Source organism: Diorhabda carinulata, chromosome 4, assembly GCF_026250575.1.
Source record: "Diorhabda carinulata isolate Delta chromosome 4, icDioCari1.1, whole genome shotgun sequence".
Taxonomy (NCBI): Eukaryota; Metazoa; Arthropoda; class Insecta; order Coleoptera; family Chrysomelidae; genus Diorhabda; species Diorhabda carinulata.
In genome coordinates, this window is record NC_079463.1 from 21,197,277 (window position 1) to 21,214,308 (window position 17,032).

Here is a 17,032-nt window from a genome sequence, read left to right on the forward strand (position 1 = left end):
TTCCACTATTAAACTAATAATTTTTTTAAACACCAATTTGAAGCACATTTAGTTTGAAATATATTCGAGTTTCTCTTATTAGTTTCAAAATTTCGAATAAATCCTTATGATAAATATAAAAATTAAACAAAAAATCTTCTGTTTATTGAATTACAAAATTAAAATTGAATTTGAAGTGATAAAATATTCATTTGAAACGAAGTATTGAACGCCATCTATTCAATGAAGCGAATTTTGAACGAACAATTGATTATTTATTTGAAGCAAAATACACCAAACATGGTTTTATAAATGTTTTTTTTTTATTTTAATTTTACTAGCAGGTGAGATAATTCAAAGAATATTTACCTGTTGATTTTTTTTGGTTCGATTTCCACTATCAAACTAATAATTTTTTTAAACACCAATTTGAAGCACATTTAGTTTGAAATATATTCGAATTTCATGTATTAGTTTCAAAATTTCGAATAAATCGTTATGATAAATATGAGAATTAATCTGGAAAGTTGAAATTAAAAGGCGACTTAATAATTATATTATTTGACATCGTATTTATTATATAATTCGTTTGTTTGCAATTCGTAAAAAATATACACATAATAATACAAAAAAATCAATAAAAACAAAATAAATATATCTATATACAGTAATGTACAAAAATAATAGGTACAAATAATTAATAATTACACAATTTCAATTTTGAAATATAAAGTCTTTGAGTAGTAAATTGTTAAATATGTTTATGTATATATATTTATATATATATACCTAATCAGTCATATAAAGTTATCACACAAGATAGGCCTGGCCTCCATTGTTTATTCCCGCTTGCATCATCACGTGTTGTGGTCTCCACGGGGGGCCCCGTCTACCGGAACCCCCCCTTTCCAAAGTGCTATAATCGGAATCTATACTGGAATAAATATGATCCGATATCGGCCTAGGTTCTTGGGCTCTTCGCATCGGCCTCGGTGACGGAGTGGCCGTCGTCGCCGAAGAATAATTAGCGTCGTCGCCCTCTTGTGGCACCGCTGTAGAATACGAGGGAGGTAACATTTGCATACCAGGACTCGGCGGACCCTGAGTTCGTATTTTCTCGGGGTAAGTATGATGAGTGTGGTGTGCTCCGTTAGCCACCACTCTCGAATCGATGGTATAATTATTTATATTCCTCCTATAATTAGCGTTTATTTTTCCTCTGGGTTCGACTGAAGGCATAGCGTACCTCAATTTTTCCCAAAATCGTTTTTCCCCCCACCTTATCCTTTCTGAGGTTTTCAAATAAAGTCGCAACTCCGGATCGAGTTCGGCTTCTGGAAGCGGACCTTCTTCTATTAACACTAATTTAAATACTCGCCCTTTGAGAGCTTCGTGTAGGGCTTGACGTAATTCGAATCGAGACCATTCGGTCTGTAAAAAATTTCGCGTTAAAACTACTATCACTCTTCGACTCGCTTCCGCCGCTTCTAGAACTGCGGGGGCGGCGTGTTGTATATACGCGGTATGCGGTAAATCTCTATAATGTAAACACAATTGAAATTTCGGCTCTAATTCCGCGGCTAGAGCTTGAACTACCCATTCTTCGTCTTTGGGACTGTAGCACACGAAACCATCGTATAATTTATCTCTGTCTTCGTACTGTTTGGCGGCGGTGGCGCGGAAACTACACAATCTCACCCCGTATCTCGAATACAACCATACTCGCACGGAATCTCGGAATATGAACCATAACACTATTGCTAGTAGTAAAAAAATCACGACGCATAAAGTCACAACGACCATCGGCCAATAATCCGATACCAGCATACTATCGATTACGGAACTACCGGCGTAAAAATCACTACACGCGGTACTGTTAAAATCGAGTTCGCGGCGTTGCGGCGGTTTCGAATCCGGGTTATAACACATCATATCTGCACTATCGACGATTTTAACAGCGTTATCCGCCACCCACGCGGTAAGTCCTTGTAAAAATTTACACCTACAAGACCACTGATTGTTACTTAACATGATAACAGTTAAACGAGAATTTGCTGATAACTGCCACACCGGAAACGTCACTAATCTATTACCGTCCAAACGAAGAACATCCAAAGAAGTTAAAGGTTCCAAAGTATTATTACCTATAACCGATATTCGATTATTTTGTAAATAAAGTTCTTTCAAATGCGACAATTGCTCGAATTCGTAACCTTTCAATTCGACAATTTTATTATCTTCCAAATGCAAAATTTGTAAAAATTGCAAACCGTTAAAAGTACTATTCTGTATAGTTTCCACCGCGCTATTATTAACGAAAAGAACCCGCATATTTTTCCTACCGATAAACACGTGATTTTGCAATTCCCTAATATTATTACCGTCCAAATATAATTCCGTAACATCCATCGGTATTTTTTGGGGAACTTCGTCGGCGTACCGCCCCGAACAATCCACCACGTTGTTATTCCAAGTTTGATCGTGATAACAAGTACAGTTATTCGGGCAGGTCATTTCGCAATCACAAGCGTCGAAATCACAGCAATGACATAAAGCGAAACAATGCGTTTCGTAAGTACAAAGAAAATCGTTTTGTTTGGCTTGATTTAAAGGCATATGGGTCATACCTCTGGAATGCGTCATTTTACATACGATATTTTCCAAATCCATCACGCGTGGATACTGCCTGGAAGCTGACATGTTGTTGATGAGTTGAAGCCATTCCATCGTGCAATCGCAATGAAAAGGATTACCGCCCAAATAAATCTCCGGTAAAGATCGATTCGAATGTACGTGGGGTATACGTAAAGCGTTCAAATCCAAATTAACTAAATCGTTAGCGTACATATCGACGCGAGCCAAATTAATTTTATCCAAAAAAGTATTGGGTTGTACGGATTTAATGAAATTATTATTTATAAATAAAAGTTCTATACTATTCGGAATTGACATCGGAGTAATATCCGTTATACGATTATGACTAGCGTCCAATGTTTTCACTCTAATTTCGTCTTGTATCTTGTAATAATTAGCGAGATGTTCGACGAAATTACCGTGTATGTCCAACCACTTTAAATTACTCGGTATAAACGCGTAATCGAACCACACCAAATGATTTTCCGATAAATTCAACCACAATAAACTAGCTAAAGTCGCGAACACGCCGTTTATATCCGTTAGAAAATTTTCGTCCAAACGTATAGCTTCGATTTGAGTGTTCCTATCGAAAGTACCCCTTTCGATATTTTGTATTTTATTCCTAGCGAGATTGAGCACTTGTAAATTCGGTAGATCCCAAAACATACCTCTCGTTAAATTCCCGACGTTATTATCGATCATACGCAAACCGGTTAATTGATTTAAATTTTTGAACGAACCGTTTTTGAAATGGGATATTTGGTTTTCGCCCAAATCTAAAGTTTTTAGAAAAGACAAATCTTGAATAGCGTCCGGCACTTCCGATAGCGCGTTCGAACTCAAATCGAGCTCTTTTAAAGCAGAACAATTCAAAAAAGCGCTGGAATCTATACTCACGATAAGATTGTTGTTGAGAGTGAGTTTACTGAGAACGAAAAGTCCGTTGAATAATTGTAAACCGATGGTGTTTAATCTGTTTTCTGCTAAATTTAAAGTGTGTAGATTGTAGAGTGGTAAAAAAGCGTTATCTTCAATAAATCCTATGGAGTTGTTTCTCAAATCTAATATTTGTAAAAAGAATAAATCTTTAAAAGTTCTTCCATCGATGCGGGTTAGAGCGTTATGAGATAAATTCAGTATAATAAGACGAATTAGTCCAGTGAAAGTTCCAGCGTCTATATGATTACTAGTTAATTGATTTCCGGATAGATTTAACACCAATAATTGTTCTAATCTATGGAATATTCCTTTAGCTAGAGAATATAACAGATTGTTTTGTATATGGATTTCTTTTAATTCAGGTGTACCAGCGAATAAACCTTCCGATAAAGTACCGATTTTATTATTGTTCAAATTTAATATTTTCAACGATACCACACCTGCTAAAGATTCACCGGATAATTCTGTTATATTATTATTTTGAAGATAAAGATGTTGAAGTCTTCTTAATCTCGAGAAACCAGTTTCTTCATTTATGATTCTCAAATCGTTAAATGATAGATCCAAGTTTTGTAATTCACTGTTACTGCATTCCGGTACGTTTATGCCGATTCTTTCAGGATTTCTAATTCGATTTCTAGTTAAATTCAAAGTTTGAAGATTCGTTAAAGAACAAAAAATACCGTCAGGTAGAGCTCTCAAATTATTATCAGCTAAATCCAATACTTGTAATTCTTTAAGTCCTTCTAAACTGTACGTGGTTAAATCTAACGTCTTCGTAGGACCCCAATCGGCGTTAAAAGTATTTATAGAAAGTTTTTTCACGTTATATAACCCTTGAAAAGAATTTGGTGGTACAGTTAAAATTTTACAATTGTTAATTTTCAATTCTTCCAGTTCGTGAAGTCGATGTAAACCAGCTGATGGTAGGAAACTTTCGAAAAACAAAACGTCGTTGCAATGGATTTTCAATCTTGAAGTAACTTCCGTCGGTAGGGCTGTTATATTAGCCCCTTCTTCTAAAGTACGTACTTTACACGTAACCGATAATTTCGACGAAGACGTATCCGAATTATCCGGTAACCAGGAACATTGTTCGGGACCGTCGAAACGAGAACCACCACCTCCGTGAATAACGAAAATTAACACTGCTAATAGATGGTACATCGTGTTAAAAAATTCTTTTAACTAGTTCATTTACACTGTTAAGTTCATTTCACTTTGATCGGAAAACGATTTTAACGTATTATGTTATAAGATATCCGCGACGACATTTCAAAAGTTTGTAATTGGACCGCCGCACCAGCGTGGTTTCACTCTTAAACTGTTGACGTTGTACTGAATGCTTTCGCTCTTCGACTGCGGTATATACCAAGTATAAACTGTAAGAAACTCGCGCTTGCGTCGCTTAGTTCTCTATTTCGCCGCTACGAACAAAAGCAGCACCTACCGGTAACCGTTTCACGTGAACAGAAATATTTTTACTTACCTGAGTTACTTGCACTTTCAAAGAGATATATAAAAGGATGGGTGGAAATTAGTTGTAGCATCTTATGTGGTGATAACATCAGTAGAAAAGGGCGTTAGGAAGTTTTATAATATCATAAAGCAGAAATGTCGTCTTTTGCGAAAATGTTTAACCGTGGAAATGTCTTTCGAAATGGTAGTGACGTCTGTTGTGATAAGGGTTGTTAAGTAATTAACATTCCGAGACGCCTCATTCGCATTTTGATTTTACACGAAATGAAATATGTTTCGAAATTTCGGGGACGTTGATGAAGACATTTCATACTTGACTGCACGTCGTGTACCAAAAATCAAATTTCAAACTTTCCTATTTGTTCATTTTTATTCAAAATACGAGTTTCGATGTGAAAAAATTTGGTTAACGGACGTCCTTAAATTATGTGGGATTGTGGATCTCAAACTTTTCGATGCTACGACCCCAATTTTATGTTCAGAGCTTTAGCGGACTCCTCATAAAAAAATACATTAATAAAATGGCTGCTAATTCTGAGCATTTTTAGGAATATTTAAATCGCTCACAAGATCCTTCCAGATCATTCATTTTGGAAAAAGCGATTTGACTTATCTGATATAGTACCTTCAAGAGTTGGGTCCTAAAATGTCTAAATCTAAGGTGATAAATATATTTTAAGGCACTAACGAGTCAGATGAACGCTGCAATGGACTTTAAACACTGGAACTAGTATTTGGATACTGTCATTTAGCTAGATTTTTAGACTTTTTCCAATATTTTGATACGGATAACGAGGTTCAATGGAAACGTCCACTATTAATGGCTGCGAAACAAATACTAAACAACGTGGGGTCTTCAAACTTGTATACTTTCCAATTAGTGATATTTTGTAGCAAGTACCACCATCTGTAGGTAAGGTCATGGGTCAATGGGTACCTTCACTAGAAGAATTCAAAAGACGAATAATGATCTATGCTGCAAGTGTGATCAAAGGGATGACCTGGTCCACGTCCTGTATGAATGTACGAGATGGTATCAGGAAAAAAATGGCATTAGAAAGAAGAGAGAAAACGAGATGGTAGAATAAATGGTGATGAATAAAGAAATTTGGCAAAACATTACATAATACATGACGGTGGTGATGAGGAAGAAAGAGATAGAGGACAGGGGAGCTTCCACTCTACCTCAGAGCAAAAAAAAATAAAAGGTAAAGTACTTCTGGGACAATCCTCGTATGTATTTCTGAAACGTACTGTAATTTTCAAAACAGTACTTTTTCAAACAATATATATTTGACTCAAACCTGTTAACATTATTGTTTTTTTAGATTTCTCTTCGAAAAAGATATTGAAAATAATTTTCCAACAAGAAAACAAAAATATTCTGCAGTCGTGGATGAAGTATAGTATTCCACTCGCGTATAATGAGTTATTATTCATTGGGTATTTGTATCACGTGGCAGTAAACTTCATCTCGTGAAAATAAACTTCATTATACTCTAGTGAATAATTTATTATTGATAAATTGATTTTTTTTAATTATTATAATGGATTGTAGGAAAAATACTGTATGCAACTCGCTTTTAATCAAATACTCGTATCTATTCCAAAACTAGCCAAGTCTTGTGTCGTAACTTCTATACATCGTGTCTTAATGACTATTGTGGGGCTTTCATTTATGATTTTTCATATTTTCTATGATTACAGACCTAAATTCGGTTGTGGAATATATTTTTGAAAATAATTGAAATGATATCATCGATAAACCAACTAGGATTAGATCCTTCGATACGCCTATTCCGAACGATACGGAAAATAATTTAGACCCTGATGATGTTAATTCAATCATAGTTTTCGAAACGTTAATTGACAATTTTTTCATCTAGAGTTAACCGTATATTTTTGTGGAAAAAATGAAACCCAAAGAATAAAATATATGTCCTACACATCCTTTATTTCTTTAACAGAAAATAATTTACGTTTTTCAAGTTATAGGAATAATTTCATAAAAACCTGCGCGCTTTATGTCGTTTCTTTGGTAATATAAATTTTAAATTACATTTTCCACTTTGAAATCTAATAACATTATTCATGAGTTTTGTCATAAATTACTTAATTGTTTTAAAAATTATTGAAAATGATGATTATATAATTTTAAATGCAAATTGTTCATTCACTCCAACCAATAAACAAATAAATTAATTGAAAGTTTCATAGACCTCATCCTAACTGAAATGAATTGAGACAAGAGCACCACAAGAAACACCATTAAGATCCTCTACACCATCAGGAATACCATACTGAATATAATATTTCAGGAAACTTTCAATCTCTGAAGACGTTAACTTGGTTATCGAAACGCGCCTCAGACAGTGTAATCGTGAGTGTTAGTGTAGTGTTAGTGTTAGTGTTATTGTGAGTGATGGTGTAGTGTTAGTGTGATTGTGAGTGTTGGTGCAGTGGTAGTGTATGAATATCCAAAGATTCTAGTTCATCAAACGAACACAAAAAGATGTCTTGGTCTAATAAACATAAAACAGCAGCTCGTCCTTGCACTTCGACGGGGCTAATATGGACTAAACTACAATTATAAACAACAAAGAAGAAGATTCACATAATTAAGATGACACTTGCAAGTTTTAACTTGTCGCAATCACCTTAGAAAGTGAAAAAAAAACTTTTATTTTGTGTTTTTAAGACGATGTTTCTATTTTTCTAAGGCGTATTATTTGAAAAATTGATAAACGGATTATGAGGTGGGCAAAAACTTTTGACGGGTAGTGTAATTGTATAAAATATGTAAGTCGATGTAACTTTTCTTATCTTAAAAGAAACATTGTAATGCGTTTTTTTCCCAGGCAAAATATGTAACGAGATATTTTACCAAATCGTTTATTTTGAAATATACAGTAAACGCGCTTAGATATCACAATTAGGATGGAATGTTATGTCTCTGATGTCTTCTTAGTAATTTATTAAGAACATATGAAAGATTCGCATCTAAGTTGAAACTGCAATCATATGGTAATTCTAGGATTGTCGTCCCACGTCGAACGTATTATATATCTTTGAAATATTCTGTTACTTTCTCACTTTAAATTGTTTCTAAAAAGTCTTAAAACTAGCATTTGATCTTTTCGATTATTTTAATTAGTATATACAACTTCGTAGGAACTTATTGAATCTCATATTTAGACATGGCTGCTAATTTTCTCCCACTAATTTCAATACAAGTTAGCATTCCAAATCTAAAGCTGGAACTGATAATGAAGACCCTTCGCCTCTGCGTTAGTATCTTCCATCTCTATGTTGAGTTTAATAAGCAACTTTTCTTCTTAAAATAAGTCATTAACATAGTATTTGTAGTGGCAGTCCAATTTTCAGCAATTTCATTAATAACACTCACTAAATCCTATTAGGGGTTGTTTTTTTACAGGTGTTTTATAGTGTCTAATAACTCATCTACAGCGCTCCCTTATTTATTTTAAACCTTCTACAGCAAACAGAATGAGAAAATCTAAACCATGATGCTTTCAAAAGAGGTTGGCCAAACAAAGAAAGCACCAAAATGTTGGAAAAAGACATCACCTCTTGATTGTTTGAAAATCTTTAACCACCGAGCTATTATTTCATGTCTGGGTACAGAAAATAATCCGAGGAGGCTAGATCTGGCGAATAAGAGACATGAGATAACAATTCAAACTTCAATTTAAGAATTTTGGCCATTGACGCCGTTTTTGCTTGATTTCTTCGTTCAAACTCCCAAAAAACCGACGCCATGACCTTGCCTATAGATGAGCTGGTTCCCTTTCCAGTCCATTGACCAGGTCAGGTACTTCTATGACTATCTTCATAGGCGTATAAGAAACAGTTAAGCGGAGGATCGCTTTTCATATAACAAGTTGTGCTACAATTACCATGAAACTGAAGCTTTCCATGGTCAAAACAATCGAAACCTTCTGAAAAATACAATTTTCCAAGCGAGAATAGCGAAAACAGTTTTAAAGAACTTTCGTATAGCAAGAACTTCAGTACAAATAATTGAATCAATTTAATGACATATTCTCCACATTTTTCTGGAACCAATGAAGATAAAATATTGTGGTTGGTAATTTATAATAACAAACTGTAAAAAAATGGAATTTTACAAATTATATTTCGGTGACGTAGATCTAAAACTCGTGTTAGGTACTAAAACTGCAATTCCTAATACACACTGTATACTTATTTACAAGACGTCTTCGAGATACTCTGAAGAAAATTAGTGACAGATGGATGTAACTCAACCTTTTATGGTAGTTGGAAACAACCGGAAAACAATAAATGGGACGCGCAGTCACCCTAAAACGTTAATAAAATTTTGACGACTTCCTCTGACAGCACATCAAAGATTTTTTGGGAAACTTCGATATCGGTTTATAAGTCAACCGTATTTGAGATGTCTTCATACAATTAAATATCGATTTTAATGAGCAGCTGCTAAAATTATTACGAACAGATTTATGTCAAGAAGTAATCGAAAATCATGACGATGTTCACCTGAACTTATTTCTCTCTTTTTTCATATTCAAAGATGATTAATTATAAAGTAAATTTCCGAAATGTATGTAGGTGATATTAGCAAAAATCTTTTGGCAACTCCAGAAGAAAATTTTAGGTATTTCGTAATTTTTCTAGAAGTTTCCTCGTCGTGCATTTTCAATCATTTTATCTCATGCAACAACAGGACAAGAACATTTAGACAAAATTCACCCGAATGGGTTCGCAGGAAACAAGATGGAATGACTTTAAATCACACACAGTCACTATCTGGACATGGATGTGTCAGAATCATTTATGTCTATACAAACATCAGTGGGACATACAAAAAGCAATGTACTAGAAAGGAATAAACATCATCCTGAAAATATTTTACCGACTCTGCTGCCTTCTGGCATGGAATGGGACTATGATAAAAGAAGTTCCTCGAATAAGAAGAGCTTCCCACATACTCTATTATAATATATTGTTTTTATTCAAAGTCGTCCCAAAAAACGTAAAATGTTGTGAAAAAATATTTACTCTGCATCTATCCACCGTATTATGTATTTCTTTGGACAATATTTTGGAAACTTGTCCTGATAAATTACTACATTGTTTTATAGCGCCAAAAATATAACGTGGGTCGTCGTAAGTCATAGGAAGAGCACGCCGAACACGTTTTTATCCCAGATTAATAATAATAGAGCAAAAACGTGAATTGTACTTCATAGAATTTTTCATCGAGTCGACTGCGAAGTATTAAAAATTTATTTGAGTGACAAAAAACTTTCATACTACCCAAAATCACAAATATTCTATTATAGTATATTGTTATTATCTATAATAGTCCCAAAAAACGTAGAAAGTCGTAAGAAAACTTATTTACTCGGCATTCAACCATCGTTTTAAGAATTTCTTTGAACAGTCTTTCACAAACTTCTCCTGATGAATTATTTCACCGTTTTTACCGTCAAAAATATAACATGGGTCGTTATAAGTCATAGGAAGAGCACGCCGAACTCGTTTTTATCCCAGATTAATAATAATAGATCAAAAGCTTGAATCGGACTTCATTGAATCTTTTATCAAGGTTTTACAAGTTATAAAAGTTTTCTTTTGCATAAATTAAACAAAATGTCGTTTAAGTTCAGATTATTTCCATATAAATTATGTTTCGGTCTCAAATGCTATAGATTTTCTCCGCATCTGGACGATTTTGTTTGTAACCGACCATCGATTGTACATTTGAATGCTAGTAGATTTCACAAGTGGGTAGAAAACTTTTTATTATTATTACTACAATGGATAGAGATAAATCGCAGCTAATATTTTTAGTATAGGTCAATTTACAAGTTAAATACGATCAATATATAGTAAATTATGTATTAGGTTGCCTACTCTCAGTAATTTGCAGTTCCTTTACGAATTAAACAATGTGCTTTAGAAAGCATATCGATAAATTATTCAATAATAGTCACGTTTATCTATATTCTACACTACACTAAACTAATTCTAATTCTGTAATACCTAACCTAACTAGAGATGTTTTTTTGAACAGTTTCCAACCTCAGTTTAGAAAGAGAGAGAGAGAGACATTTGTTGTATATTTGAGTGAGATGAAAAAATTTCTTATCGACGGGAAGTTTTATTGGAATTGGCCCTGATATAGGAGCTTCTCCTCTGCAGTGGCTATGGTGTTAGGTTTGTATTTGCGCATACGTTGATTGATTATCACTGAACTTTCAGTCATTTTGAACACTTGTTCTGAAGAATTCTCTAAAAAAGAAAGAAATGGAGTTTTTGGAAGGCAATACACAAACGCAAATAAGATACTGTGTACGAAGACCCTGCACCATCATTTGAGACCGTAAATTTTGTCACCACGAGCATTCGAGATAACCAAAAACTGCGAACACCAGCGATAACATCGAAAGACTTCACCAAATAGTTTTAGACGTATCTCAAAAGATGTACACAGCAGTATATGCAGATGGTAACGGTTTCTTCATACCTGAACTTCAATGATTATAACCTAAAAACATGGTTCCAGTAAGACGGAGCAGCTTCACTCACCTCCAATAGATCTCTAACATGAATTCGTGGAATTCTATCGATTTTCAAGAGAAGTGACATGAGTTGACCTTCACACAGTTCAGATTCAACACCTAAGGACTTTTTCCTGTAGGGTTATGCCAAATCTAAAGTTTATGTTGACAAACCGACGATTTTTACATTTGGACGATATTATTTTTTTAATTTATTCCCAAGCAACGTTTTTTAATATGTGACAGATATTTTTTCAATATTTCCTCAAAATTATTTGTTCAAAAGTGAAATCCTTTTTGATTGTGTTTGTGTAGTGTTAGTGGGATTGTGAGTGTTGGTGTGGTGATGATATTAACAGTGTAAAAACACTATAAACATTCATTATTTATGATAGTTTTTCAAGTTATTGATCAACATTATTCAGTTTGTTTTTGATGCCAGCTTCATATCACTTTTTTTCATTATAGCATCTAAGTGTTTAAACTAGTTGAAAAATTTTTCAAAACTTTCGTACATTACATTTTCTGGGAACCAGCACGTCAGTACACTGTTAAAAAAATTACATTGGAAGTGTGCCGAAGCGAGTTTAACAAAACAAAAACCTTGTATTTAATTGGATACGCAGTTATACGGAACGTATCGAGTAAAACATCCTGTATTAACGACTGATCGCCCACTGCGAAATAGACAGTAACAAAATACCGATGTTTACATGAACGTTAAGAATTTTAAACGTCTGTTAGCGAGGTCCTAACCTTCAAAAACATGAAATATATTCTAGGTTCCTATACATCTTTCGGAGGTAGTGGTCGTCGACAAGTTTTTACCTGAGTTAATCGTACCCACACACCAATTTAGTACTTAAGTACTAAAACAAAATTGTGGTAAATTATAAGGAACGCCGGGTACTTTTGTGAAGATCATATTTTTTCTAATGTTAAAGTAATAGTTAAATATTATTTTAATTATAACATATGGCTGCAATCTACCCCCTTTTAAAGGCAATTCGCCCTGTAATTTATGACCACGAAATGGGAAAACGTTTAATAAAAATGCATTTAGGCATTAAGTTAGTTATTGCCGTTTTTTGTTGTTGTTTTCACATGTTATATCTCAAACTATTCTGGTATAAATTGAGAATCGGCATCATCTTTCACGAAAATTTTTTAATACTAGGTGGAGCGAAAATTTTGAATGGAAAATAACAAAGGATTCTGCCGCGTTCAGTAGCGTCCCACAATTTGAATAACAGACTAAGAATATTAGATAAAAACTCTTCCTGGTTCTTTTAAAATAATTCCAGAGTTTTGAAGACTATTAATTTCTTGTTTATTTGTATAGACATTTAGTGATTCTGCTAAATTTGCTAGCAACGTTTCTTAGCTGCAGATTCTTTCATATTTTTGATCGTGGGGCTTTATCAAAACGATTTTTCCAAGTCATTTTTCCAAAAATGATTCCTTTTATAGCGAAGAAAAAATCTTGTGTACGCCTCGTTCAAAGTTGACTTTATTTAGACATAAATTACGTATTTAAAATCAATCACAAACCTGTCACTTCTACATACACTGCAGAATCTCTAATATTAACAAATTCACTTAGCTCACTTCAGATTCTCCAGCCCTTACATACTAAAAATCCAATCGCCCTTACTGATTGAAGAGAAAAGATAAAAGAAAAAGAAAAAATGAAGATGCCATTTATGTTTGTACTCAACTAGCTCGATCAACAACAATGAAAACAGCATGTTATCCAAATGGACGAATAGAGAATTTGATTCAACCAACATTGAAAAGATCACACCTGGATCAAACCAAAATCTACAATACAACAACAAACTTGACATCTCGATAAGTTTTATTTGAAAAATAAAACGAATTTATATTTTAATTGTATTTGGATATGGTGATAGGAGTCAAATTAACAACGTGTAGTATCTTTAATAATGTATATCCTAACCGAAATCCCATAACTACTGTTAGTAAATTAGTAGTTTAACGAAACAGTAAAAGATTTATCCGAAAAATGATGAAACTTCTTTAAATTTGCTTCCTTGTCACTAATTCGAGTTGGATGATTTTGTCCCCAAGAAAACAAATTAGGAATCGTTTTTGTTCGACGACCAGTTGTCAATCAACGATTTAAGCCTTTTCAAACGCTCGCCACAATGAATCCTTCCGTTCCACAAACATATTTCGATTTATATTTTCTAAGAACACAATCAAAACCTCAACACTAACCATCTGAAGATTATGGGATAAATCATAAACAAAAATTTCAGGTAACGGATTTTGAAAGTTTAAAACAAGTGTCAGATATACAACAAAAAGCCTTTTTACGGTTTATGCATGTAACAAAGGAGAGATTATCGACATTGTTGGGGTCAATATTTTTGGAAATCGCGCTTTGTTGAAGTTTAATTTACGTCTAGGTACTCAATTATTCGAAATATGACTTTGTGTGATTTATGGTTTTTCGCAAAATGTACAAGGTATCGACTTAACTTGTCCATTTAACGTCATTTTGGACGTAAAGCCGTTTGATGTCAAAAAAAGTGTTAAAGTTAACTGTTACCATTGTGTAGTAAAAAAAATTCGCAAATCAGTACACTTAAGATTGTATCATTTAAGATTTATACAAGTTTTGTGATGAAAATTTTACACCTTAAAAATTAATTTTCTCAGTTATGATTGCACTAAATTCAATTTTCATATTACTGTACAAAAGACTGAAATCCCTTTTCAAATAGGTATCATACGACCCCCTTTCTTATTAAAAACTATCGAGGGTGTGCTTATATTTCAGGTGCAGGAGAGGGATAATATTTTCATACTGTAAATTGTTAAATCAAAATAAAAATCGATTTGTTTCAGGTTTTTCTCACATATAGACCGCAACGTATAATATTGCAACTATTCGTGATATTTATGACTGACCCTTGTATTATTTAGAAATAATATTATAAAAATTTTAGTTTCGTTCGAATTTTCAGGTTTTTCTGCAATGGATAATCGCTAGTTACTTTTATTAATGGTAATAGGCAATTGGATATATATTGGAAAACATACTCACCCCATTTGAACAGCTTGGTCACTATCTGAAACAAAAAAAAATTGATTTATTTCAAAAAAAATTGGGGGGAAATAATAGAACACAAAAGTCTGAGAAGGCCTCCAACAACGACAAATCTAAGTCATTCTACAATGCAAAATATTTGGAAGAAAACTAACATCATTAACTTTAAAACCTCCCTTCAACTTAATCGTCACCCCATAAAAATAATAAATTTCATTTATACGGGGTTCAGTTGAATAGTTTCAAATCTTGTAACGATAAAAAACTATTTTTGTATAATCTCCTTTAATTTCCTTCTACTTTTTTCTAAGGATGACCAGTATAAGAAATATTTTTCATCATCATCATTTACTCGGCATCTACCCACTGAACTGACTATAAAGAACTTAACTGGAGTTAATTGCTTTTGTTTTAGAGCATCGAGACTATAACGTAGCTTATCCTATATAATGAGAAGAGCGCGCAGAATACGTTTTTATATTTTAAATGAATAATACTGCAATATAGTGAAGTAATTTCCTTTTTCAAATATCTAAGTATAGTTGATCAACAATTTTTCTTTTTATTTTCAAACAATTCATTCTATATCTTTGAATAGTTATCTAAATAACTACCTGCATATATTTAAAGGAAATAAAGACATAAATAACTTCAGTTGGCCGCAATAAATATTTTTATTTACTCATTAATCTCAACACACCCATTGCGAAACAGACAAGATCAGATTATTTCGCACACGTTAAAATTTCTTACAAAACTATACCGCTCGCGACATCTGCGGGCTAATAATGTTAACTTCATTTCAACTAAGAAAACGTATAAAGGTAATAAATGAAACAAACAAATACTAATGTTGATATTTTTTCCTAATCATCAGATATGACAAGGATTTGAATCTGGAGATCGAGAAGATCAATGCTGGAGCCCTACTCGATCAATACAACCACGTGTTTTGTATGATACCAAGTGAAGTTTAGGGAGATCATTTTTTTGATGTCTGCGATGAAATTAGAAATAGTTGGGCGAGAACTCCATAAAAGGATATGAGAATTGATATGAAAAACATAGCAGTTGGATTGGAACTACGCTACGAATGTTTTTTATACCTCAAACTAGTACTGAGGTCGCCATCTGTTAACGATATTAAAAACTAGTTCGTAATAGTACTAATACTGCTTTCGTCAGTATTAATATTTGAGCTTCATACTTTAGAGCAATTGAGATTAAAACTCATAACTCTCTCAATAACTAAATGAACGTGATGATTCAAATACTGTTTGAAGGATGATATTTATACTTCAGTCGCCATCTATTGACTGTAGAGATGATATTGATGATGAAGATGTAATATTGAACAGTTATTTGTGTTTAAAATTAACAATAGAGAAGAATTTTCATTTATTTCTCGATAAATTTGTTCGATATAATAAAAAAAAACATGCCATCTATCGGTTTAGATGTTTTTAACACTAAATTATAAAGAAAACTGTAAGAGAGGAGGAGCTTATGAAGTACCACCTTTTAAAGGTGTGACGAAATTCCTACTCAGTACTTTGTAATCTTATAAGTGGGGATGAAGTGGATGAATTAATCATCCTTTTTTTCAATAAATAATAGTGAGAGGCGGGTATTAAATTGTTATTTTGTCACAGAGATACGCCCAAAATTTAATAATTTTATTTTTCTTTGGTTTTTGTGACTCAGTTACTTCAAGCGATTTGAACAATACGTACGAAGAAGGTTTCTAATTTCCATACTGTTAGAGTACAATCAACTATCTCCGAATGTTTTTGTATTTTTTAACAGTGTAAATTGTGTGGAGAAAAAATTTTTGCATCGTTAAAGGAAAACAAGATAAAAACCCTCTAATTATAATAATCATCAGCCATCAATTTCTACTAGATGTAATCTGGAAAACACCCCGTTTCGGACCCGCATAACCCATCGCACATCAGTTTGATGGAAAAGTAGAATCCTTCAAACTGAATTTGTCCCCGAGCAAAAACACTTACGAACGACTTTTTCGCTTTCAGATAACAAGCGCGCGACTCCGGGCGATCTCTCCAAAAGGAGATGCCTATGGTGAGGAGGAGATTCCGGCGATAAGCACGTCTTGGATTGCTCAATCCATCACCGAGTTCAACACCGATCAAGGATAGAGATGTTTAAATTAGATGTGGAATACGAACATTTTTTTTGTTGAGAGATTAGGGAATCGAAAAAAGTTTTGTGCGTGTTTATTTTCTATAAAATAATATACAGGGTATCCCACAACCGATACAAGCCAGAGGTGTATGGAAGAGTCCAAAAATGTTTCGATTGGGGACAAAAATTTCGAAAAAATAATTAAAAACAC

General features: G+C 33.4%; 1 protein-coding gene across 1 annotated transcript; it reads right to left on the minus strand.

Moving 5' to 3' along the window:
* Nucleotides 1-300: 300 nt before the first annotated feature.
* On the minus strand, nt 301-4,910 carry LOC130892850 (toll-like receptor 7). Its single transcript, XM_057798523.1, has one exon. It carries the CDS (start codon nt 4,720-4,722, stop codon nt 790-792), a length of 3,933 nt encoding a protein of 1,310 aa, XP_057654506.1. The 5' UTR covers nt 4,723-4,910; the 3' UTR covers nt 301-789.
* Nucleotides 4,911-17,032: the final 12,122 nt, after the last annotated feature.

Bases quoted from the DNA above. Each gene is read 5' to 3' on its own strand.
- LOC130892850 (XM_057798523.1), bottom strand. From the start codon at position 4,722: ATGTACCATCTATTAGCAGTGTTAATTTTCGTTATTCACGGAGGTGGT.